Consider the following 18,495-nt stretch of genomic DNA (forward strand, 5'->3'; position numbering starts at 1 on the left):
TTCTTGCCAATCACAGCAGGGGCCTCATTTATAAAAACGTGCTTGTATTTAAACTTAAACCTGGCTTTAAGATCATCTTCCAGGTTGTGCTTACAATTGATTAATAAAATAACTGTCATAAATAAAAAAATTTAAAAAGTTGCTCACGTTGGTTTAAAGTGGATCAGCGTCTAATGCAGCTGTGATATATAAATTACAAATGAACTCACATGTACTATTAGGCTACCCTGTCTTTTGACATTTTCCTCTAAATAACGTTGCAATTCAACTTTTCTTGTACTCTTCATGCCTAAAATTAATCATCAATAAAACATTATTTTAAAAGCCCAAACACAGCCCACTAAAGGGATTCACGAGCTGCCCACAAACATGCAGTACTTCCACATAACAGCAGGTAATTCAATTACGTCTAGTATAAACTTTACGTCAAGATATGATCATATCCACGTCAAAGTGGGATTTTATAAATAATGACTTAGCCATGGTTTTCTGCATAAGCCACAATTTCAGATAAAATTTGATCATATGACCATTTTATAAATGAGGCCCATGGTCTTCAGGGGAACTCTGGACTGGGTAAACCAATAATATTGGCATAATGTTGTAAGGATATTACTGGGCATTCCATTTCATTTGTGTCATAAAAAAACTTCTATTTTTGCCATTTCTGAATCAGATAACATAAATAGAAAGCTTGCATCATGCTTTCTGCACTGCCAGTGTTCTGTGGTCCTATGACAAATAACGATTATTCAAAACACCATGCCACTAAAAACTAAAACTGTAATGTAATGCAATTTCACAATTAAACCCTTTTCCCATTTCCCAAAAAATGTGCCTTTCTGGAGATGCAGTGTTTTTTAGAAGCCTGAAAGCACAGGCAGAAAATAAAGCCGGAATTATCCCGGTACCGGGCTGGGGGGCTGGTTCCCGGGGTTTGGCCGATTGGTCGGGGCAGCAGCTGACCCTCACCTGGAGTTCTCGGCCTTCCTGCTCATGCACTGGTGGAGGAAGAGGTAGTCCTGGGGGGCGCTGTTGGACAGGGCGCCGTTGCCGTGGCGAGCGGGCAGGTCGAATGTGAAGAGGAGGGGCTGACTGGAGTGGGCGGTGCCAGAGGACTTGCGGTCTCCAAGGAGGGGGGCCGTGTGTCCCCTCAGGTCCGAGGCGATAGAGCGCGGCACGTGCATCGCTGATCTCCCTCCACCATCTTGACACCACAAATAACAACAAAGAAAAAAAACTTGCTTTAGTTTCAGAACCACACACAGCTACGGTGGTTGACAAGAAAATGGCTGCCAAACAATGCCTCAGAACAGCAGAAGCACATGAGCACAAACTAACTCAAGACCTCTTAAACCTGCTGGCAAATCAACCAGCCATAGTGATGCCGTTTCTTTTCCACCCTGTGGAACTTCACCACCATTATTTCAAATTGTGCAGTTAAAAAATTCTTGGCGCTGCATTTTTGGGGTTGAGCTGCTTATGTGCACGAGGTAGGAGAGGCGGCTGAAGGCTAGCAGCAGTGACATCCAGCCTGGCTTTTATTCGATAGCTATCACCGTGACCTCTTAGCACAATCAATGGGAATCAGCCAGTCACCAGAATCAATGCAGCAGTCCATCAAGGAATTCCATCCAGCAACACCAAGAAAAGCTTGGATGCAACCATGGAATCCACCACTCCCTTTCATTGTACAGCAAAGGTAGGCAATCCTGGTCCTGGACTGCCAGAGACAGTCCTGGTTTTTGCTCCATCCAGGCCAATAACTACACAACTGAATTCATTTTAATTAATCAGGTTTAATGAATGCAGGTGACCCTGTGCAGGAGGCACTCATTCAGCACATTCAGAATTTCACCATTCAGCACATTCAGCCTCAGACTTTTAATCGTCCATCAAACTCATTAGGTCGAACTCAGATGGAACAGAAATCAGAACTGTCATTGGTACTCCAGGACCGAGGTTGCCCACCGCTGCTGTACAGTTACTGCAAATGAGCTTAATGTTACCCAGGCCACAGCCGTGGATAAAGAGAGATTTAATTCATCGGTACGGTCTACGCGAGTGTGGGCTGAGCAGGTCCAGTGAGAGTGGAGAAATCTCCGAGCCTGGAAATGAAAATGAGCTGGGCAGCAGGCCAGAGCAACTGATCTGGGTGACCTATGACCCAAACCCCCCCCAAACCCCCCAACCCCCCGAGCTGGGGCAGCAAGAGGGTAGGTCAGTGCAGACCAGAGCAGAGGGGCGGGGCATTGATCTACAGGCCTGACTCACGATGAGTCACAAGGTCCCTGCACCATACGTCTCTCATTACAGATCTATAGTTATGCGTTAATGGTGGCTCATTGCATCCCTGCAGGATCTTAATCAGTCTGAAAGGCGCAATGGCCTAAAGACGACTTTCTGGAAAACACTGAATCTCTGAAAAAAGCACAACTGTAAAGAGATGGTGATTTATCCCCACACAGTAAAACATTTTGTGCCAAATCAACTATGACAGAGAGGCTACCAATTTTGCCAATTTTATATGAAATGGTCCCGCTTGGATTCACATACACTGGGTTAGATTTGACGCTGAGAATTTTGCTGTACGGTCTTGCCTTCAGACCGGCTGAAATAAAGGTGAAACACATAAATAAATAAGGCTGAGCTCAGCCCTTTCAGTCGTTCATTCTGCATTTTAAACAAACAGAGAGACAGAGACAGTGCTCTGGTGTATTTTACCCTCTCTCTCTCTCTCAGCCCTGGCAGTTGGGTGCAGGGCTCGAGGCCGAGAAGCGCGTGAAACGGGACAGGCGTGACAATCTGACAGCGCCCGGTGTCCGCGGGCGACGAGCCCGGACCAATGAGGTCACGGCCCCGCCGGAGGCAGAGATGCGTCCGGTGCGGAGATTCCGCTTCCTGCCCGGAGTAGGGAAGAGCTGGACTCCGCTGCCGGAACACTGCCACACTGTCCGGGCGATGGTGGGGGGGTGGGGGGGTGGGGGGGGTTCCTTTGAACAGGGTTCAATTATTCCATTGTTATCTGGGTCCCAACCCTCCTAAGGCTGGTGAGAGCTCTTCCACAGCTCCACTGGAGGCCTGTAAAATGCTCCCAGCCCCCTTGGTGGGAGTGTTCCACTGGCAGAGACATAGACGTATTGATTTTGGGAGAAGGGAGAGGGGAGGGGGGATGGGGGTGCCATTCCCTTGGTGAGTGGAATGTGGGCAGATTCGGGCAGGGCGGGGCAGGGGGGGGTGTAGAATTAGCCCTGAGCCGCTGTAACCAATCTGTCTCACTGGGGATGGGATGCGATGGCATACCCACACATTAGAGAAGCACATCTTCTCCAAGGCAGGGACACCAAAGCCGTGTGTGTGTGTGTGTGTGTGCGTGCGTGTGCGTGTGCGTGTGTGCGTGTGCGTGTCTACGTCTGTACATGCCTGCACGTGTGTGTGTGTGAATGCGTTTGTGTGTGTGCAAGAAAGAGGGAGCCAGAGCAAGTTTTTCTGTATGTTAGAAGGAAAGAGATAAAGAATATGTGTGATTGTGTGTTTTTGTGTATGCGTGACAAAGACGGAAAAGAGAGAGATTGTATATACATGTCTGCTTTGTCTCAGAGTGTCTGTGGGTGTGTAACTGAGTGTGTGTGTGTGTGTGTGTGTGTGCGCATGCGTGTATGTACTGTATGTGTTCCTGTGTTTTCTCTCACTTGATTGACTTGTCTTTACTGGCCAGTCTTCAAGCAGCATCACAGCAGCGCAAAGAGGCTGCAGCGGTCGGTGAGTGGCCATCAAGTCCCATCATTGACACTAATGGGATAAATGATCAATTTGGCTACACAGAGGCAATTTGCACAGGGCACTAAAGCCATTGTGCTTTCTTGCTGAGAAAAAAAAGGTTTAAAACCCATTGTTGCTCTAAAACCCCTTTAGAGGTTTTAGACAATTTAGTACGATTTAAATAGCAGAACAATGAAGAAACCACACACAGTGCCCTCAGAAGAACTGGCTATGACTAAACGACAGCTTTAGCCACGAACTGTCAGAACGCACTAAATGTTTTACTGTCCTATTGCTAATCGCAATCAGTGTAACATCTTTTTTACAACAACTTACTAAAACGGGGGAAATATCAGAAAAATGTATTCCTGTAGCCTTACGTAAAGCCATATCATTATACACTCAATGTCCCCTTGTAAGAACACAGTGCTCTTTCATGTTAATTGCCATTTTCTATGTGGTTGTGGTTGTATAGCATGTTACTATTCTGGGTCAAAGAGTAACTGAGTTCATGAGTAATTTTATAATTGCGTTCTGTGATACACAGGCTGCCGTCTCATCATCAGTGTCCACATAATGCAATTGAATCAGGCTTCTGGTCTCAGAGGACCCAGATCAGGGTGCAGTGCATTACCGAGCACAATGCACTCACTGTAGACACACCACCACGACTAGGTCACATCAAAGCCAGAGATGGACACTTAATAAATAATAAAGGCCCTTTACTGCCGCCATAAAAACAGGAATCTGAGGACCTGACTAAAGTTTTACGATGGGAGTCAAAAATGGAAGAAATAACAGCGCCCAAAACTGTTTGACAAACAACAGCTCGTAGAATCAGCATCCAGTGTGTGCAAGTATCCTGCTCTGGAGGCAAAGTCGCAGAAAGTTATCTTTCCTAATGTAAGAGAGCCAAAGCACTGAGGGGAATACATCTCACAACCAGCCCGCCCCCCCCCCACCCCCATCCCCCTCGCCCTCCCCCTCCCCCTCTCCATCCCCATCCCCAAATCCCAACAGTACCCCGGTCAAGATGAAACGGTTATTTCTTTAACAGGTACGGAACAGATAGCACTTAAGGAGGCGGCCCCCTGGGCACTAAGAAAGGGCTTCTGTTGTGGCCCGTCGGATAGGCAAAGCGAGGCCCACACATATTAAACTTTGGATAACTCCCTTTACAGCTGGCTGCTAACAGACAGGCAGCCTTTTTTTTTTTTTGCCGTCCCGTGGGCGCTCAGCGGAGCGACTGCCCGCTTTCACGAAGCAATAAAGCGGGTCCCCGGCGAGACGTAACGGGCCTATTTAAACTCCTGCGCTTCGGAAAGTGCATTACGGCCGACGCGATTGGCTTAGGGGAGCCGTGCTGTTGGGGAGCCCTCGCCGAGGTACGGTAGAGGTTATGAAACAGCGCGACGGTGGCCTCGCTTGTCACTCTGTGATCTGTTCGGTACACGAAGGCTGACTAGGCTGACGTTCTGACGTGCGACGAGCATGTCCAAATTCTGGAGACGTGTATTTGATAAATAAACCAATGATCAGTTACGTCTGATGATGAATCGGGGCCCTAGTGCAAGCGGGGCTTTTGTTGGAGGTGACAATTCAGGACAATTCAGCCACTGACCTTTGGCGTAATTCTGGCTGAAATTCTAGCTGAAACTGACTTTTTCTGGGGGCTAGATCAGTGGAAGGGACAAGGTTGGTAGCAGCCTATTTAAATTCCTGTGCTTTGGAAGGTGCACTATGACCAGAGTTGTACACAAAACAAGTGGATGGTTCTTTTTCCATTTTTTATATGGAGAGTGTATAAAAAATAGTAAAAACATATGGTGTATAGAAAAGAGAGATTGGGGGGGTAATCTGGCTTTACACTATAATACATTCAGTGCTGTCATTACAAAACATCATATATCATGACCTCGCTGGAAATTACGAAAAGTCGTACCTGGAACTGACCAAACCCATTCCACCCACCAATAGGGAGCAAATCATGTTAATCCACACTGACATTTCGTAGAAATAATGGACGATACTCGATGGCTAGAAACGACGTGGAGCTTGGAAGAAAGGATGGAGTGAAATCGAGCCACAAGGTCTGGCCAGGAAACGCGACGGTTTGAAACGACTCTCTGTGAAACTTGGGCCGACATCCTGGTCCTGATTCCCAGCTAAAGCAAATGAACCAAGAACAGTGGGGAACATTTCGGTTAGATTTTCCTTAGGTTATGAGAATGTTATCATGAGAAAAGTCCGTAAAAATGTCTTGGAACAGTGACCTTCATTCCTGGTCCTGGCTTGCCTCAGGGTCTGCTAGTTTTTGTTGTTACTCGACACATATCAATTAAAGCAGTCCATTATAATGTTAACTCGCCTCACCTGGTTTCTTGGGTCTGAAACGGTTGCTGATATTATGGCGAAAACCAAAAACAGCAGGCCCTGTGGCCCGCCAGGACCAGGAATGAAGATCACAGTCTTAAAACATTTATTTTCCAAACATGTCCTAGCAACGGCACAAAAAAAACAGTGCCGGCTGTGGCAGAATTCAGAGATGTGATTCAGCACATGCACCTGCAGAAGCAATATGAGCGTGATTGGTTCCCTTGGCTGACGACCCCGGCCTTTAGCTCAGCAGGCTAATCACACCTCTTGTTCTGTAGAGCACTACTCAAAAGAAAGAAGTAACTGTGCAGTTATCTGACCAAGACCAGGGCGTCTGAAATATCTTGTAATTAAAAAAAAACAAAAAAAAAAAAAACCTATTTCCCCATGTGTCGGTATTGCATCTTTTATTTAATCTATACACAATTTTTTCCAAATGAATGTATTGACACTGTAGATTGGGGGATTTGTTTTAAATTGTTAACATCCTGACATTTCCGATAAATTTAACACAATTGACCATCGGCAATCCTAATTCATTTTTCTTTAATCTGAATAACAAAACAAAAACGTTATAAGCTGGTTCCTGCAAGGTTAAAGACAACGCTCAATTAACATTCAGGAAACTAGACAATTGTACGGACTGGAAAAGTTTATGCTAACAATCACGAGCGTTCAGAGTACCAGAGTATAAATGTTCGTTATGTGGGTTAGCGGGGGCCTCAGATTCTCATAATAGCGCAGTGACGCAGCTGGGAAGGGAAAGCACGGCGCGAGGGCGCGTGGTCCACGAGCGGTTATTAGTAACTAGCATGGGCAGCGGATAGAACAGCGTCAGCGGAAACGCTAACAGAACTGGGTAAATCTACCTTTTCCTTTCATGCCCCGCATGTCTGGAATGAGTTACAAGGCGTACTTAATCTGAAATCCTGACCCTCTCTTGACATGTTGAAAAATATGTTAAAATCAGTTTTTACTGAACAATGTTATTGCTTCTAACCACAAGTGCCTTTTAGCTCCTGATCCTTGTATGTTCTGTTCCGTTTTGTTTTTGGTATGTTTTTTATATGAAACTTTTATTTTTCTGCTGCCATCTTGACCAGGACTCCCTGGCAGAAGAGAGACATTGTATCTCAATGGGACCTTTCTGGTTAAATAAAGGATAAATAAAAAAATAAAAATATTCTTGGTCAAAATCTATTACTAGTTGACAGCATCCTGCAACGGGGAGTGAGAAATGGATGGTGTTATTTTTCGAGCTCTGAACTGGCATCTCCTCATTCCACCTCAGTCCGCCTTCAGTGCGCTCCAGTGTCCGAGCCATCTCACTGCAGGCCGAGCTGAAGCAACTTTTGAACCTGGAGATAGAGGAATGCCAATCTGCGCGCCGCACGAGGAAAGAATCCGTTCGGATTCTGGAACTTTCTCCGTTTATTATTTTCCTCCCCGGGTCGATTTAAAAAAAAAAAAAAAAAAACTTCCCACCAAGACGCTGACTTTGGAAAGCGCCCCACCCCGTTTGTCCTTTCTGAACCAGGCATGCAGACCCCGCCACGCCGCACAGCTGTGAAATCTTTCACACTCTGCGAGGGATGAACAGGGAAATGACACAACCGCGCTCAAAAGAAAGGGATCGCCGCCCCCCTGAAGAAAAGGGGAACAAAAAAAACACAGGACTGCTGACACGGTGAAAAACATACACCCACTCCTTCAAACCGAGACCGCTCAAAGACAGAGCACCGTGGGCTCTTCCCTGGAAAAATAACAATCCAGGAAAGTGTTTCTGCTGGACCTACTGCCGCGAGAATCAATAAATCAGCATAAAATCAAACCTTCCCTTTCTCTCACGAGTCAAAATACATATTTTGTTACTAGCTCCGGAGAGCTCGTTTCAGAAAGCCTTTCACCAATGCTGCAACTTAAAGCTCCCTGTGATGTGATGTACTGAACAGTAGTCCGTTGAAATACTGAACACGTTGCAGAGGATCTCCCCACAGCATGCAACTGAAATGGGCCAGAATAGACCAGCCCCGGGTCAAATATCTATATGAAATGCTTTAACCATTTAGGTAAACTCAGACTGCAGATCCATTTGAATTTTCAGTGAGATATGCTGCTAACCAAAACGTACAAGATATTTCTTTTAACGGTTTTCAGGACCTTCACTGGTATCTAGCAGATTATTAATGAATTTCTAAACAATTATTTGACACCTGTCTGGTGTTGGAAATGTGCTGTCAGGACGGGAAGAATGTAAGGATGAATTGAGAAGAACGTCTAGCGTCTGTGACCCAAAATTGCCCTTCTCAAAAACACGCACGGGCCATCCTCCCTGCCAGTCAAACACCAGCCGTCTGCTCTGCGCTATGGATGCTCAGCAGGCGCCATAGCGCAGCTTGACCAGCGCTCTCATAACTTACAGGGCACAGTGGCCATTACCCACAATCCTCCAGGGCTTCTTAAACCCCTCTCAGCCAAATGGCTATGCTTATTTTCTCACCATGGCAACGGAGTGCCGGGCACCGCGACCATCGTTGCAGACACAAGATGTAAGACCACGTGTGGGGCGTGCCACTGTGCAGTCACGCAGTGTATTACATCACACAAGGACAGCGAGCACAGAAAGCGGCACGATCCCTGTTCTTATGTCATCAATGACGTAAGTAAAACATGAAAAGAAATACTTTGGCCGATTCTTGTTAAATTTGCCATCCTGCTCACTCATAGACACCTGTTTGGGATCACTGCCTTTTGAGATTTTGTGGGCTTGCTTCGGCAAGCCCATTCTTGTTATATTTGTACTTTCAGAATGATCACAAAAAAAAGCAAACAAGTTCCTCAGACGTGCCAAAATTATAGCATTGCATCTCCTCAGCTGATCTTCATTTCCTTCAACAAAAGAAACAAATTTCCTTTTACGCCTGCCTCTCGGATGAATATTAAAAATGATAACCTCATGTTCAGCTCTGTGAGAAAAGGCACATTGCCCCCTCCTCCTCCCACTCCCCCCCTCCATCCCAGAGCTTCTGGCCCTGCCCTGAGCGCTGCCGCGGCGACCAACAAGGGCATGCTGGGATATGCAGCAGCAGTAGCAGCAGTCCCAGGCAGACTGCTCAGTGGCTCAGTGGCATGAGCAATCTGACCTCCCAGCAACGCAGCGTCTCGCTATTTCAACAAAAATCAATGGCTCTGAAGGGCACTTTGGCGGGTGGGGGGTGGGGGGGTGCACAGAGAGGTGGGGGGTGGGGGGGCACAGAGAGAGAGGTGGGGTCCCACTCTGCTGCGCTCCCCTTGGCTAACCTTGGTCCCTGTCCCAAGAGCCTCTGCTGCCAACGTGAATATCCACCCCCCCTCCACCCCCCCCCCCCCAACTCCCCCCCGGCCCCAGACACACACACACACACACACACACATACCCCGATAGACAGCACAACATCCACACAGGGCATCTGCACTTCCACACTGAGCAGATGCCACCTTGGCTGTCTTGTACTCACACACACACTCGAGCACACCTGCACACACTCTCACATCCGCACACACAGAAACACACACCCACACACACTGCACAGACACACACACACACACACTTTCCAAAACAGAACATGCACACAAAGGCGCACAGGGAGATATGCACACTGACTCACGTACAGGTGGTACGCATAGGGGAAATAATTCACTGTGCTTTGCGCTAGGATATGGCTCCTAGTGTCCTTATTTAGACTGTGCAGACAGACATGTCTGGTCAGGGCCATACGCTCCACCATTTCACAGACAAGAATCTGGTGACTCAGTGGTGTTGGCCTCCTCAATGCCCCCCCACAAAAAAATTTTCAGTAAATCTGTTACACACACACACAAAAAACCTCAATGACTCAAGATTGTCCTGGAATAAATGTGTGTAACCCCTGCACAAATTTGTTTTTTGAGCATGAAATGACACTCTTTCATGGGGGTCAAATCAGCCATTAAAAAAAGATTTAATTAGGATTACTTCAATGTGTCCTATGATTTAAAAAAAAAGTCATAAGTAAAGGGCAACATGTAATATCTACTTTTTTTCTAAGGAACTCCCTGAACCAATTGTCAAAAGTACTTTTTTTGTTATGGTTTGCCTTGTATGGTATATTCATACAACATATCTGGAAACAGCTGGAAAGGAAATTGTGATTCATACCCAGAATTACGAAGTGAAGAGGCGCAAGACATGGCACAAGAGCAGAAAAGAAACCACGCTGGACAGGGTTATTTGTCGGGGGGTGGGGGGTGGGGGGGGGGGGTGGGGTATAAAGGGTGGGTTTACGGGGAAGATTGATGGATCTGGACTGGACAGTAAGCTGCTAAACTCCCACTCCACTCCTCAGAGACCTCTGTGTTCCTTAGACACCCTGCCTGCTCACGCCCTCTCTTCTACTGTCCAAAAAAACTCAGCCCAGACTTGAGGACTATGAAACACCTCCCTCGTGTTATGGCGCCCCTCCCCCCCAGCACGCCCTGCAGGCCTTGGCAGTCCTCCAGGTTTTCCCAGGTGACAGGTTCTGTGGGCAGGTCTGGGGGGGTGGAGTTTGGGTGAGGAGGGGGGGCGGAGGGTGGCCCCTCCTCCTTCTCTGCTCACAGTGAGGACAGCGTGTTACTCGCCTCAGGGGGAAATCAGTGGGCTGATGTACATTGCAGGTCTGTGAATTAACACTCTTTTACTCTTTTACAGGAGTGTGTGCGTGTGTGTGTGTGTGCATGTGCATGTACATGTGTATGTGTGAGTGTGTGTGTGTGCGTGCACCTGTGTGTGAGTGTGTGTGTGCGTGTGTGTGCATGTGCGTGTACATGTGTATGTGTGATTGTGCGTGTGTGTGTGCGTGCACCTGTGTGTGAGTGTGTGTGTAAGTGCCTGCGCACGCATGTGCGTATGTGTGTGTGTGCAGCTGGAAGGCTTCACTGCGGGGTTGTGGGGGAGGGGGGGGGGTGGTGGTGAGAGTGAGAGAGTGTGCGGGTCAGACAAGGGCGCCGTCCTCATACGCGCTTCCCAGCTGAAAAACACGTGGGTGTTTTCCTCATTACCACACTCCAGACTCAGGGAAACTTTCTCACGGTCCAACATGAGATCCTGGAGATCCCAGAGTGCCGTTAAACGTCTCTCTCTGAGATTTCCCTAAAGGGGGAAGGCCCAATCCCAGAGAGCAGCCGGACAGGAGCCGACACGTCAAAACCCAGGTCCGGAATGACAGAATTCCTGCTTTCAAAAAAATCCTCCTGCCATATGAAACAGGCTTAGAGGACCAAACATGGGAGGGAAATATTGAAAGAGTAAATATTTCAATAGGAGGGGGGTTCCCCACCCCAGAGCTCAAGGTCACACCACTTATTAGTCATGCACAGATGCCCTTGACCTCATCCACAATGACACACCCACATCCATGTTACGTTAACCCTTTTAGGTGTGAGTTCACAAATATGTGATTAGAATGTTCATAACTGAACATTCTAAAGCTGATCTGACAATCACTACTGGCATCTGAAAGCACTGGAGTTCTAGAACACTGACTTACAACATTCCAGAAAACCTACTCTTCAAAGGGATAACCGGTGAGGAAACCAGGAGCAATGTCCTGACCTCATGGTCCCTTATTTGCACCCCAATGGCAGGATTTTAAAATCACTCCTCATTTACTCCTCGTAGAACATGCTGTATCGTGAACACAGTCATGGCTACAGGAACGCTGTTAGGCACAACACAGTAAGGGCATATAAAAACTATTTACTGACACAGTACTATTTATTTTGTTATATTATTTGTAAGTAACAGTTTGTGTTCAGAGTGATACTGTTTAGAAACTGGCTGTTTGATTAACCATTACTCTATCTGATAGAGTCTATCAGATTTACAATCACCGTAGAACGCGGTCTCAGCCAATCAGCATCCAGAATCGAGACAACAGCCTTTTATAACAGCGCATCTCTCTCAGCTGAATGCGTGCTCTTAAGTATATTTTATATCTCTATATATTGAGATATACATTGAGACAATCAGACCCCGTTGAAACACACCCAGCTGCCCCGTGAACAGCTTCAGCTCAGAGCCGCCTGAGCAGCCTAGCCCCATCGCTGACGTCACGATTAATGATGCGCTGGTCCGACCGCTGGACGGAGGGTTCTGTGACAACACAGAGCAGAACACGTTCTGCCCCGACCGGTTCAGACCGGGCCTGGACCAGGGACTGGCAGAGATAAACCCACTGCTTCCAGATCGCACGATGCGCAATCTAATTATAAAAACAGGTTGGAGCAGGTTCAAACGAGAGAAAATCAACTTGTTTAAAAAGAAAGACTCTTCCAATTAATCAATTTCCACTGCCGTGCGCCTAGCGAAGACGGCTCCAAGATGTGGTTTCCGTCACGCTGACAGTAGAAAGCGCTGATTTGGTTCTTTATTCCAAAGTCGCACGCACAGCTGTGCTTCTTCTGTGCACAAAACAGAAAATAATGAATCTTCTCTGAAACAGCCCAACCCAATACAATCGCAAAAATTCTGTGTTTATGCTGTTATTTTGCCAGTGGTTTTGCTCTCATCCGTCAAAGTGTAAAGCGTTAAATAATATTTGCAAATTGACCCTCCCCCCTCCATAAAACATACATAACATAACAGCTCTTGTGAGATATTTTCAACCCCTGCCTAACCAATAATAGAAAAAGTAGACAAATAACTCCCTATCTGTTCTGACCAATGGTGAGTGAAATATGACTTGTTTCTGCTGTATTGCTGTTTTAAAGTGTTCTCTAGATAAGGGGAGCAGTGGCCCTGAAAATAAAGTGTCCTTTATGCTCTTAATGCAGCGGGACACAAAAAAGGCCTTTCCCACACACAAGTGCGCTAGTTGTGCCGCAGATGATGGACCGAGGCCACTCCCTCCTCCTCGGCGAAACGAAACAAAAGGAAAATCAATAAACCTTTCAGACGACACACGCCCGTTTGGCAGCGATCCTCCAATTTAACTTTCTCAAATGACCGAATGGAACAAAAAGGCTCTCGGCAGCGATATCGGGTTGCCCCGCGTCGGCCTTCATCTGCCTACGAAACAATTTGGGCATGACGGTGATACCAAGAGTGTAGCGTCTAGGGAAGAAGCGTTCTCAGGCGAATGGCCATGAAGTGATCATTTACACAGGGTATTCAGCAAACGCCCTGGTCCTTAATTATGAGAAACATGCAATAATTAAGAGCAATAGCTGAACGAATGAGAACAGACGTTAAGCACGAAAAAGCCAAAAACAGACTAAATTACCAGTGCTTTTCTTATCTCCAGTCAAAGTAAGCAATGTTTGTTTTTGGAGTTTGTATCTAAGCAACCTGGAGGAAAAAGATTTTTTTTTTTCAGATGAATAAAGCCAGATGTGAAAGAATAGTCAACAAACAGGGAAGCAATTAGAAATAAGGACAGAATGATTGACTAGCTGGATATCACAAAGCGAGAGATACAGTAATTTAATCTACCTTATCATTTCAGTTGTCACAAAAAAATGAAAAAAGATACAGTAGCCTAGAAGTGTAAATACATAGCTGGCTTGAATTTGTCGTTTAAATTCAACGGTAAACGCTATTGTGGGTTAAAATGAAGGTGCTAGCAAACACAGACAGGCGGGCGGGGCAAGGTGGGGACGGGCGGGGTCACATACCGTGGTTCTCCGACTGGTTGAAGCCGCAGAGCTGGCAGATGCAGCGAACCCACTTGTTCATCTCCTCCTCGGTCTCGGCCACCAGGTAGAAGGTGCGGTCGGCGGTCTTGATGTCGAAGACGAAGCTCTCCGGGAACTCCTTGCGCTTGAAGGTGAGGCCGGCGTCCACCTGCTCGCAGCAGTGCAGGTCGATGACGCGCAGCGGCTTCTTGGAGCGCTCGCTCTTGTAGTACTCCAGGACGTCGGGGTCGCCGCTCATCCTCCCGCTGCGCAGGATGAACCAGCGCTTCTTCCAGGCCTGTCGCACGCAAACGGGACACGCCGTCAGCAGCCTGCGCAGGCCAGCGCGCGCTGGCGCTACGCTAACAAGTTTCCTGCGCACACCCGCACACACAAGCATGTTCCTGCACACACCAACACATGCTAGCACACACAAGCATGTTCCTGCACACACCTGCACACACCAACACACGCTAGCACACACAAGCATGTTCCTGCACACACCTGCACACACAAGCATGTTCCTGCACACACCTGCACACACGCAACGCCACACACACCTACCTACTACACACGGTTCTGTACACGATCACACCACACAATGTTCTCAACCAGCACACAAGCACGTGCAATGTTCCTGTAAACACCGGCACATGCTAGCACACACCAGCACATTCCTGCACACGCCTGCACACACACCTGCACACGCGCTGGCACATGGCATCACACTCAAGCAGACGCCGTCACACACCAGTACATGCTAACACACATCTTGCACACCCAAGGACGTGCTAGCGCAAGACACCACACACAAGCACACAATGCCGTATATCTGCACACCAGCACACGCTACTACACACGAGCAGATGTTAACACGCACCAATGCACATCAGCCCACAAAATTAGCCAACAGAGTTAGTGCTGATACCAGACCTATAAAGTATATGTGGCTGAAATACTTTTACTCTTTAAATGCCAGTGAAATTAAAAAAAGATTCAGATGCCTGGAAATTTTCTAAGAAACATGACTGACCATACATACAATAGTTAAAATTGATTTTTTTGTTTGTGAAATTTTGTTCCGAAACTTAATAACAATGTAAGTCTCAGCAGATTTATAATGAGTAATTAATGAAGACACATCCTAACACTGTATAGGTAATAAATATGATACTGTTGGATTCGTAAGCCTAGATCGAAATTCAAAGATTCAGATTTCACAACATCTGTGTTCAGCACATGTGAAGCTAAGCCTAAATTATCATTCCACAGAAAACATAAATTATTATTATTATTATTATTATTATTAATAATAATAACAAATATTTTGTTATATTATTGTGTCAATGTGACAGTACTTTCCATCATATGTATATGGTGAGGCTGTGTGGTTTTGCGAGGTAAATTTAGTTGTTTCGCAGAGGAGTTTGAGAGACGTGGGGCCCCTGTTTTGTTGACTCTGATCACACAGCAGATTGAGGTGTGGAAGGAGGAGGGAGGAAATGGGGGTGGTGCAGAGGCAGGGAGGAGGTAAATGGGGTGTGCCTGTTACCTACAGGTGTTTGTAGCCACCCTTCAAACACCCCCCCCCCCTCACCCCACCGCCTCTGCTCCTGCCACCGCCCCCGCCCCCGCCACCCCAACATTTCCTGTTCTTGTGCCTATTCTGTGCGCCGCCGACACCCCCCCCCCCCCACCAGAGTCACAGCAAACACACCTGCACAGGCCAGCTTGTACCTCAGCTAGCACCCAGCCAATCAGAGCATCTGAAACCACCCCCCCCCCCCCCCTGTACTTCCCCCTCACTCCGTGTGCCAGGCTGAAGTATTGTGGTGGGCCAGGGACAGTCCCTCCTGTGCAAACAGACCAGTCAACGGCAATGAACCCAGCGCGTACGACGCAACCATCGCCATAAAACACGCTGCGTCTTATTTAACAGCACTCCACAGCACCACCTGCGTCTTAACCCCTTCAACGCACACAACCGCAACGACGCAAACAACAAACACAGAAAAACACATTTCTCTGCTTCTTTGTACAATTCGGTTGAACTATAACAATGATTCAAAAGTTCTGCTTTTTTGTCTGAACAGACCTAAAGGTTGAACAGACAAAATGCCATAAGCCACAATGTTATCTACCACTCGGTTGAGCAGATAAATGATATTAAAAACTCATCTAGAAAAACGAGTGCCTGTGCTTTTTTTTTCCTTAATTTTTTATGTTGCTCTATGATTAGTAGAGACCTGTTAATTAACCTAATTAAATTTTATTGTCACATAAATTGGCCTGTTTCTATTTTTAACCGGGAAATGATTTGTAAGACATCACAGGGGTGGCGTTAATGTTTCGGGTAAACCACATTAGAAGGCAGAGTTTGTGAAAGCACTACTGCTGATGTGCACTGTGTTTAGCAATAGTAGGAGGCCAGGTTCGGGGGGTAGGGGTGGGGGGTGGGGGGCATCCTAACCTCCCAGAGCAGCTGGGAGCTGTGGGGGAGAAGGCCTTGCTGGAGCAGACAGACGCCCACGACGGTTACGCTCAGGATGCTAAGATAAGTTGTGGCTGTGAGCGAGCGGCACGTTTCATACAGACAAACGAAACAAAACAAAAAAAAAAAGAAAAAAAAAGGAGATTGCAGAATCTGGAGTGCTGCCAACAAAGCACTTCTGTCCTGCCCTGTGCTCTGCACATTTACCCAGCATGTATTCAGTATCATTCTCTCTCTCTCTCTCTCTCTCTATATATATATATATATATATATACACACCCTGCTCTCTTCCCCTGTCTATCTCTCTCTCTCTCTCTCTCTATACCCCGCTCTCTTCCTGTCTCTCTCTCTTGCTCTCTCAGTCTACTGTGCTTTCTCCCTTTCTCTCTCTGTTACTCTTTCATTCTCTTGGTCTCTACCTGGCTCACTTCCTCCCTCCCTCTCTCTCTGTGTCTCTCTCTGTCTCTCGCTCTCTCTCTTCCTCTCTCTCTCTAATTCCATCAACACATAACCTCCGCCGTCTGGGAGAATCAAGGACACACTGTCCAATACATAAAGGAAGGGGGGGGGGGCAGAGAGCACACACAGCCAACCCCCACCCCCCCCACCCCCCGCCCCAGTGGTAATGTTGTTAGGATACTAGGATAACTGAGATTCGCGCACATGATGTGCTTTCCTATGAGCGCGACCTACCGCATTCTTTTTTCAGTCGCCTTTTCCAGATCGTTCTGAAATAACACTGTTAAACATTACTCTTGCTAATGTTCGTACACAGCTGTGCCATGCCTCTGGATGATGCGGTACACCAACATATTGAGTAGCATTGGGCTTGAGTCTCAGCCTAATGATGGTGAACACAATATAGTCGGATTGGCTAAATAAAAAATAAGGGGCATAAAAGATTTCCTCTGAGGGTCAATTTTCAATAACTTTACAGAATGTAATTGGTCCCATAAATGTCCAGACTCTAAACCCGAAACATCTCTTTGTGAACAGTACTTTCCCAGACTGCCTGCTCTTCCCTATCCCTGCCTGTGGAGCAGGTCCAGAAATCTGCGACAGGACTGTTTAATATTTCCCAGCATGCTCGCAGTAACGGGTGCGTGAGCCAGGGGACGGAATACAGCGATATCACACCAGAAATGCAGCCCAGGAGCCTCGACACTTATCTACTTCCGGAATGTTCCCCAGGCTACGAGCCAGGCTTCTTTCTATTCTATTTTCTGTCAGACTGATGAACACCAACGGTTGGGGTGGACTGCGTGACTTTAATGGTGCTGATGGACCTGAGGCGAAAGACACAACGTCTTGCGCTCTGTCACAAACCTCGCCCTCCTACCCACACCCCCACCCCCAGCCCCTGTAACCAATCGGAGAGAAGCACAAGGCTGCAGACCAAGTGAGACGGACGGCTCTTTTCCAAAAGCTGCTGCAGGTTTTGGGAGGTTTGTGTTTCGCACTCTTCCTGTGGCAAGGCGGACAGATGATTTTGTTCTCCAGCGTTCTCGGAGACCGTTCGTTGAGAGCGAAACCTGGCTCCGTTTCAAACCGCCAGGTGAGATGGCCCTTGTGGTGAGACACTGCAGACAGCCCTGTGTTGGCTGACACTCAGAGATGTTTTTCTACCGAGGAGCCAGTACCCAACAAATAAAGAGCATCCGAAGCATAAAACAGCAGTGCGCTCTGGAAGCCATTACTGTACCGTTAGGAATAACTTGCATACATATGTGAGCAATAAACAAAATTAAAATGAAAAACTTCCAGACATGTTGCTGGAACAGCATGCAGCCTGACTTTCCTTCAGGGGAGAACAGCCTATAAAACATAGATCTATTATTAACAATAAAAGATTCATTTGTGCAAGGTAAATTTGCTCTGCCTTTGTGAAATTACCATGGTTCAGTCTATTCACCACCTAATCCCATCTCCATACATTTTGTGTACATAATGGATTCTAATCTGGAATCCTCACCTACTCCTACGTCAGTTCACGCATATTTCTGACAATTTTAAAAGAAGAATTTTTACCAGTCTTCAGGACAATCTCATATATACGCACATTCTGATTCATAACAAGGACCTGCAGGAGTGCTTCTTAAATGTTCCCAGCACGTAAACCAGAGGTGGGCAACGAGGGCCATATCTGTTTCTGGTTTTCAAGCCGACTTCTGGCCTTGATTACTGAATTAGCCCTA

The 18,495-nt window shown here is 46.9% G+C and overlaps 1 protein-coding gene across 2 annotated transcripts in view; it reads right to left on the reverse strand.

Annotated features, from left to right (window-relative positions):
- The window catches only part of LOC135235968 (GRB2-associated-binding protein 2-like), a 52,877-nt gene that overhangs the window by 10,738 nt on the left and 23,644 nt on the right, over positions 1 to 18,495 (reverse strand). For both annotated transcript variants that reach the window (XM_064302075.1, XM_064302074.1), the window contains exons 2-3: positions 13,810 to 14,107; positions 973 to 1,207 (exon numbers count right to left, since the gene is read on the reverse strand). In XM_064302075.1, coding sequence (XP_064158145.1) covers positions 973 to 1,207; positions 13,810 to 14,107 — 533 coding nt within the window. The remainder of the gene's footprint in view (positions 1 to 972; positions 1,208 to 13,809; positions 14,108 to 18,495) is intronic.

Source organism: Anguilla rostrata, chromosome 12 (genome assembly GCF_018555375.3).
Source record: "Anguilla rostrata isolate EN2019 chromosome 12, ASM1855537v3, whole genome shotgun sequence".
Classification (NCBI taxonomy): domain Eukaryota; kingdom Metazoa; phylum Chordata; class Actinopteri; order Anguilliformes; family Anguillidae; genus Anguilla; species Anguilla rostrata.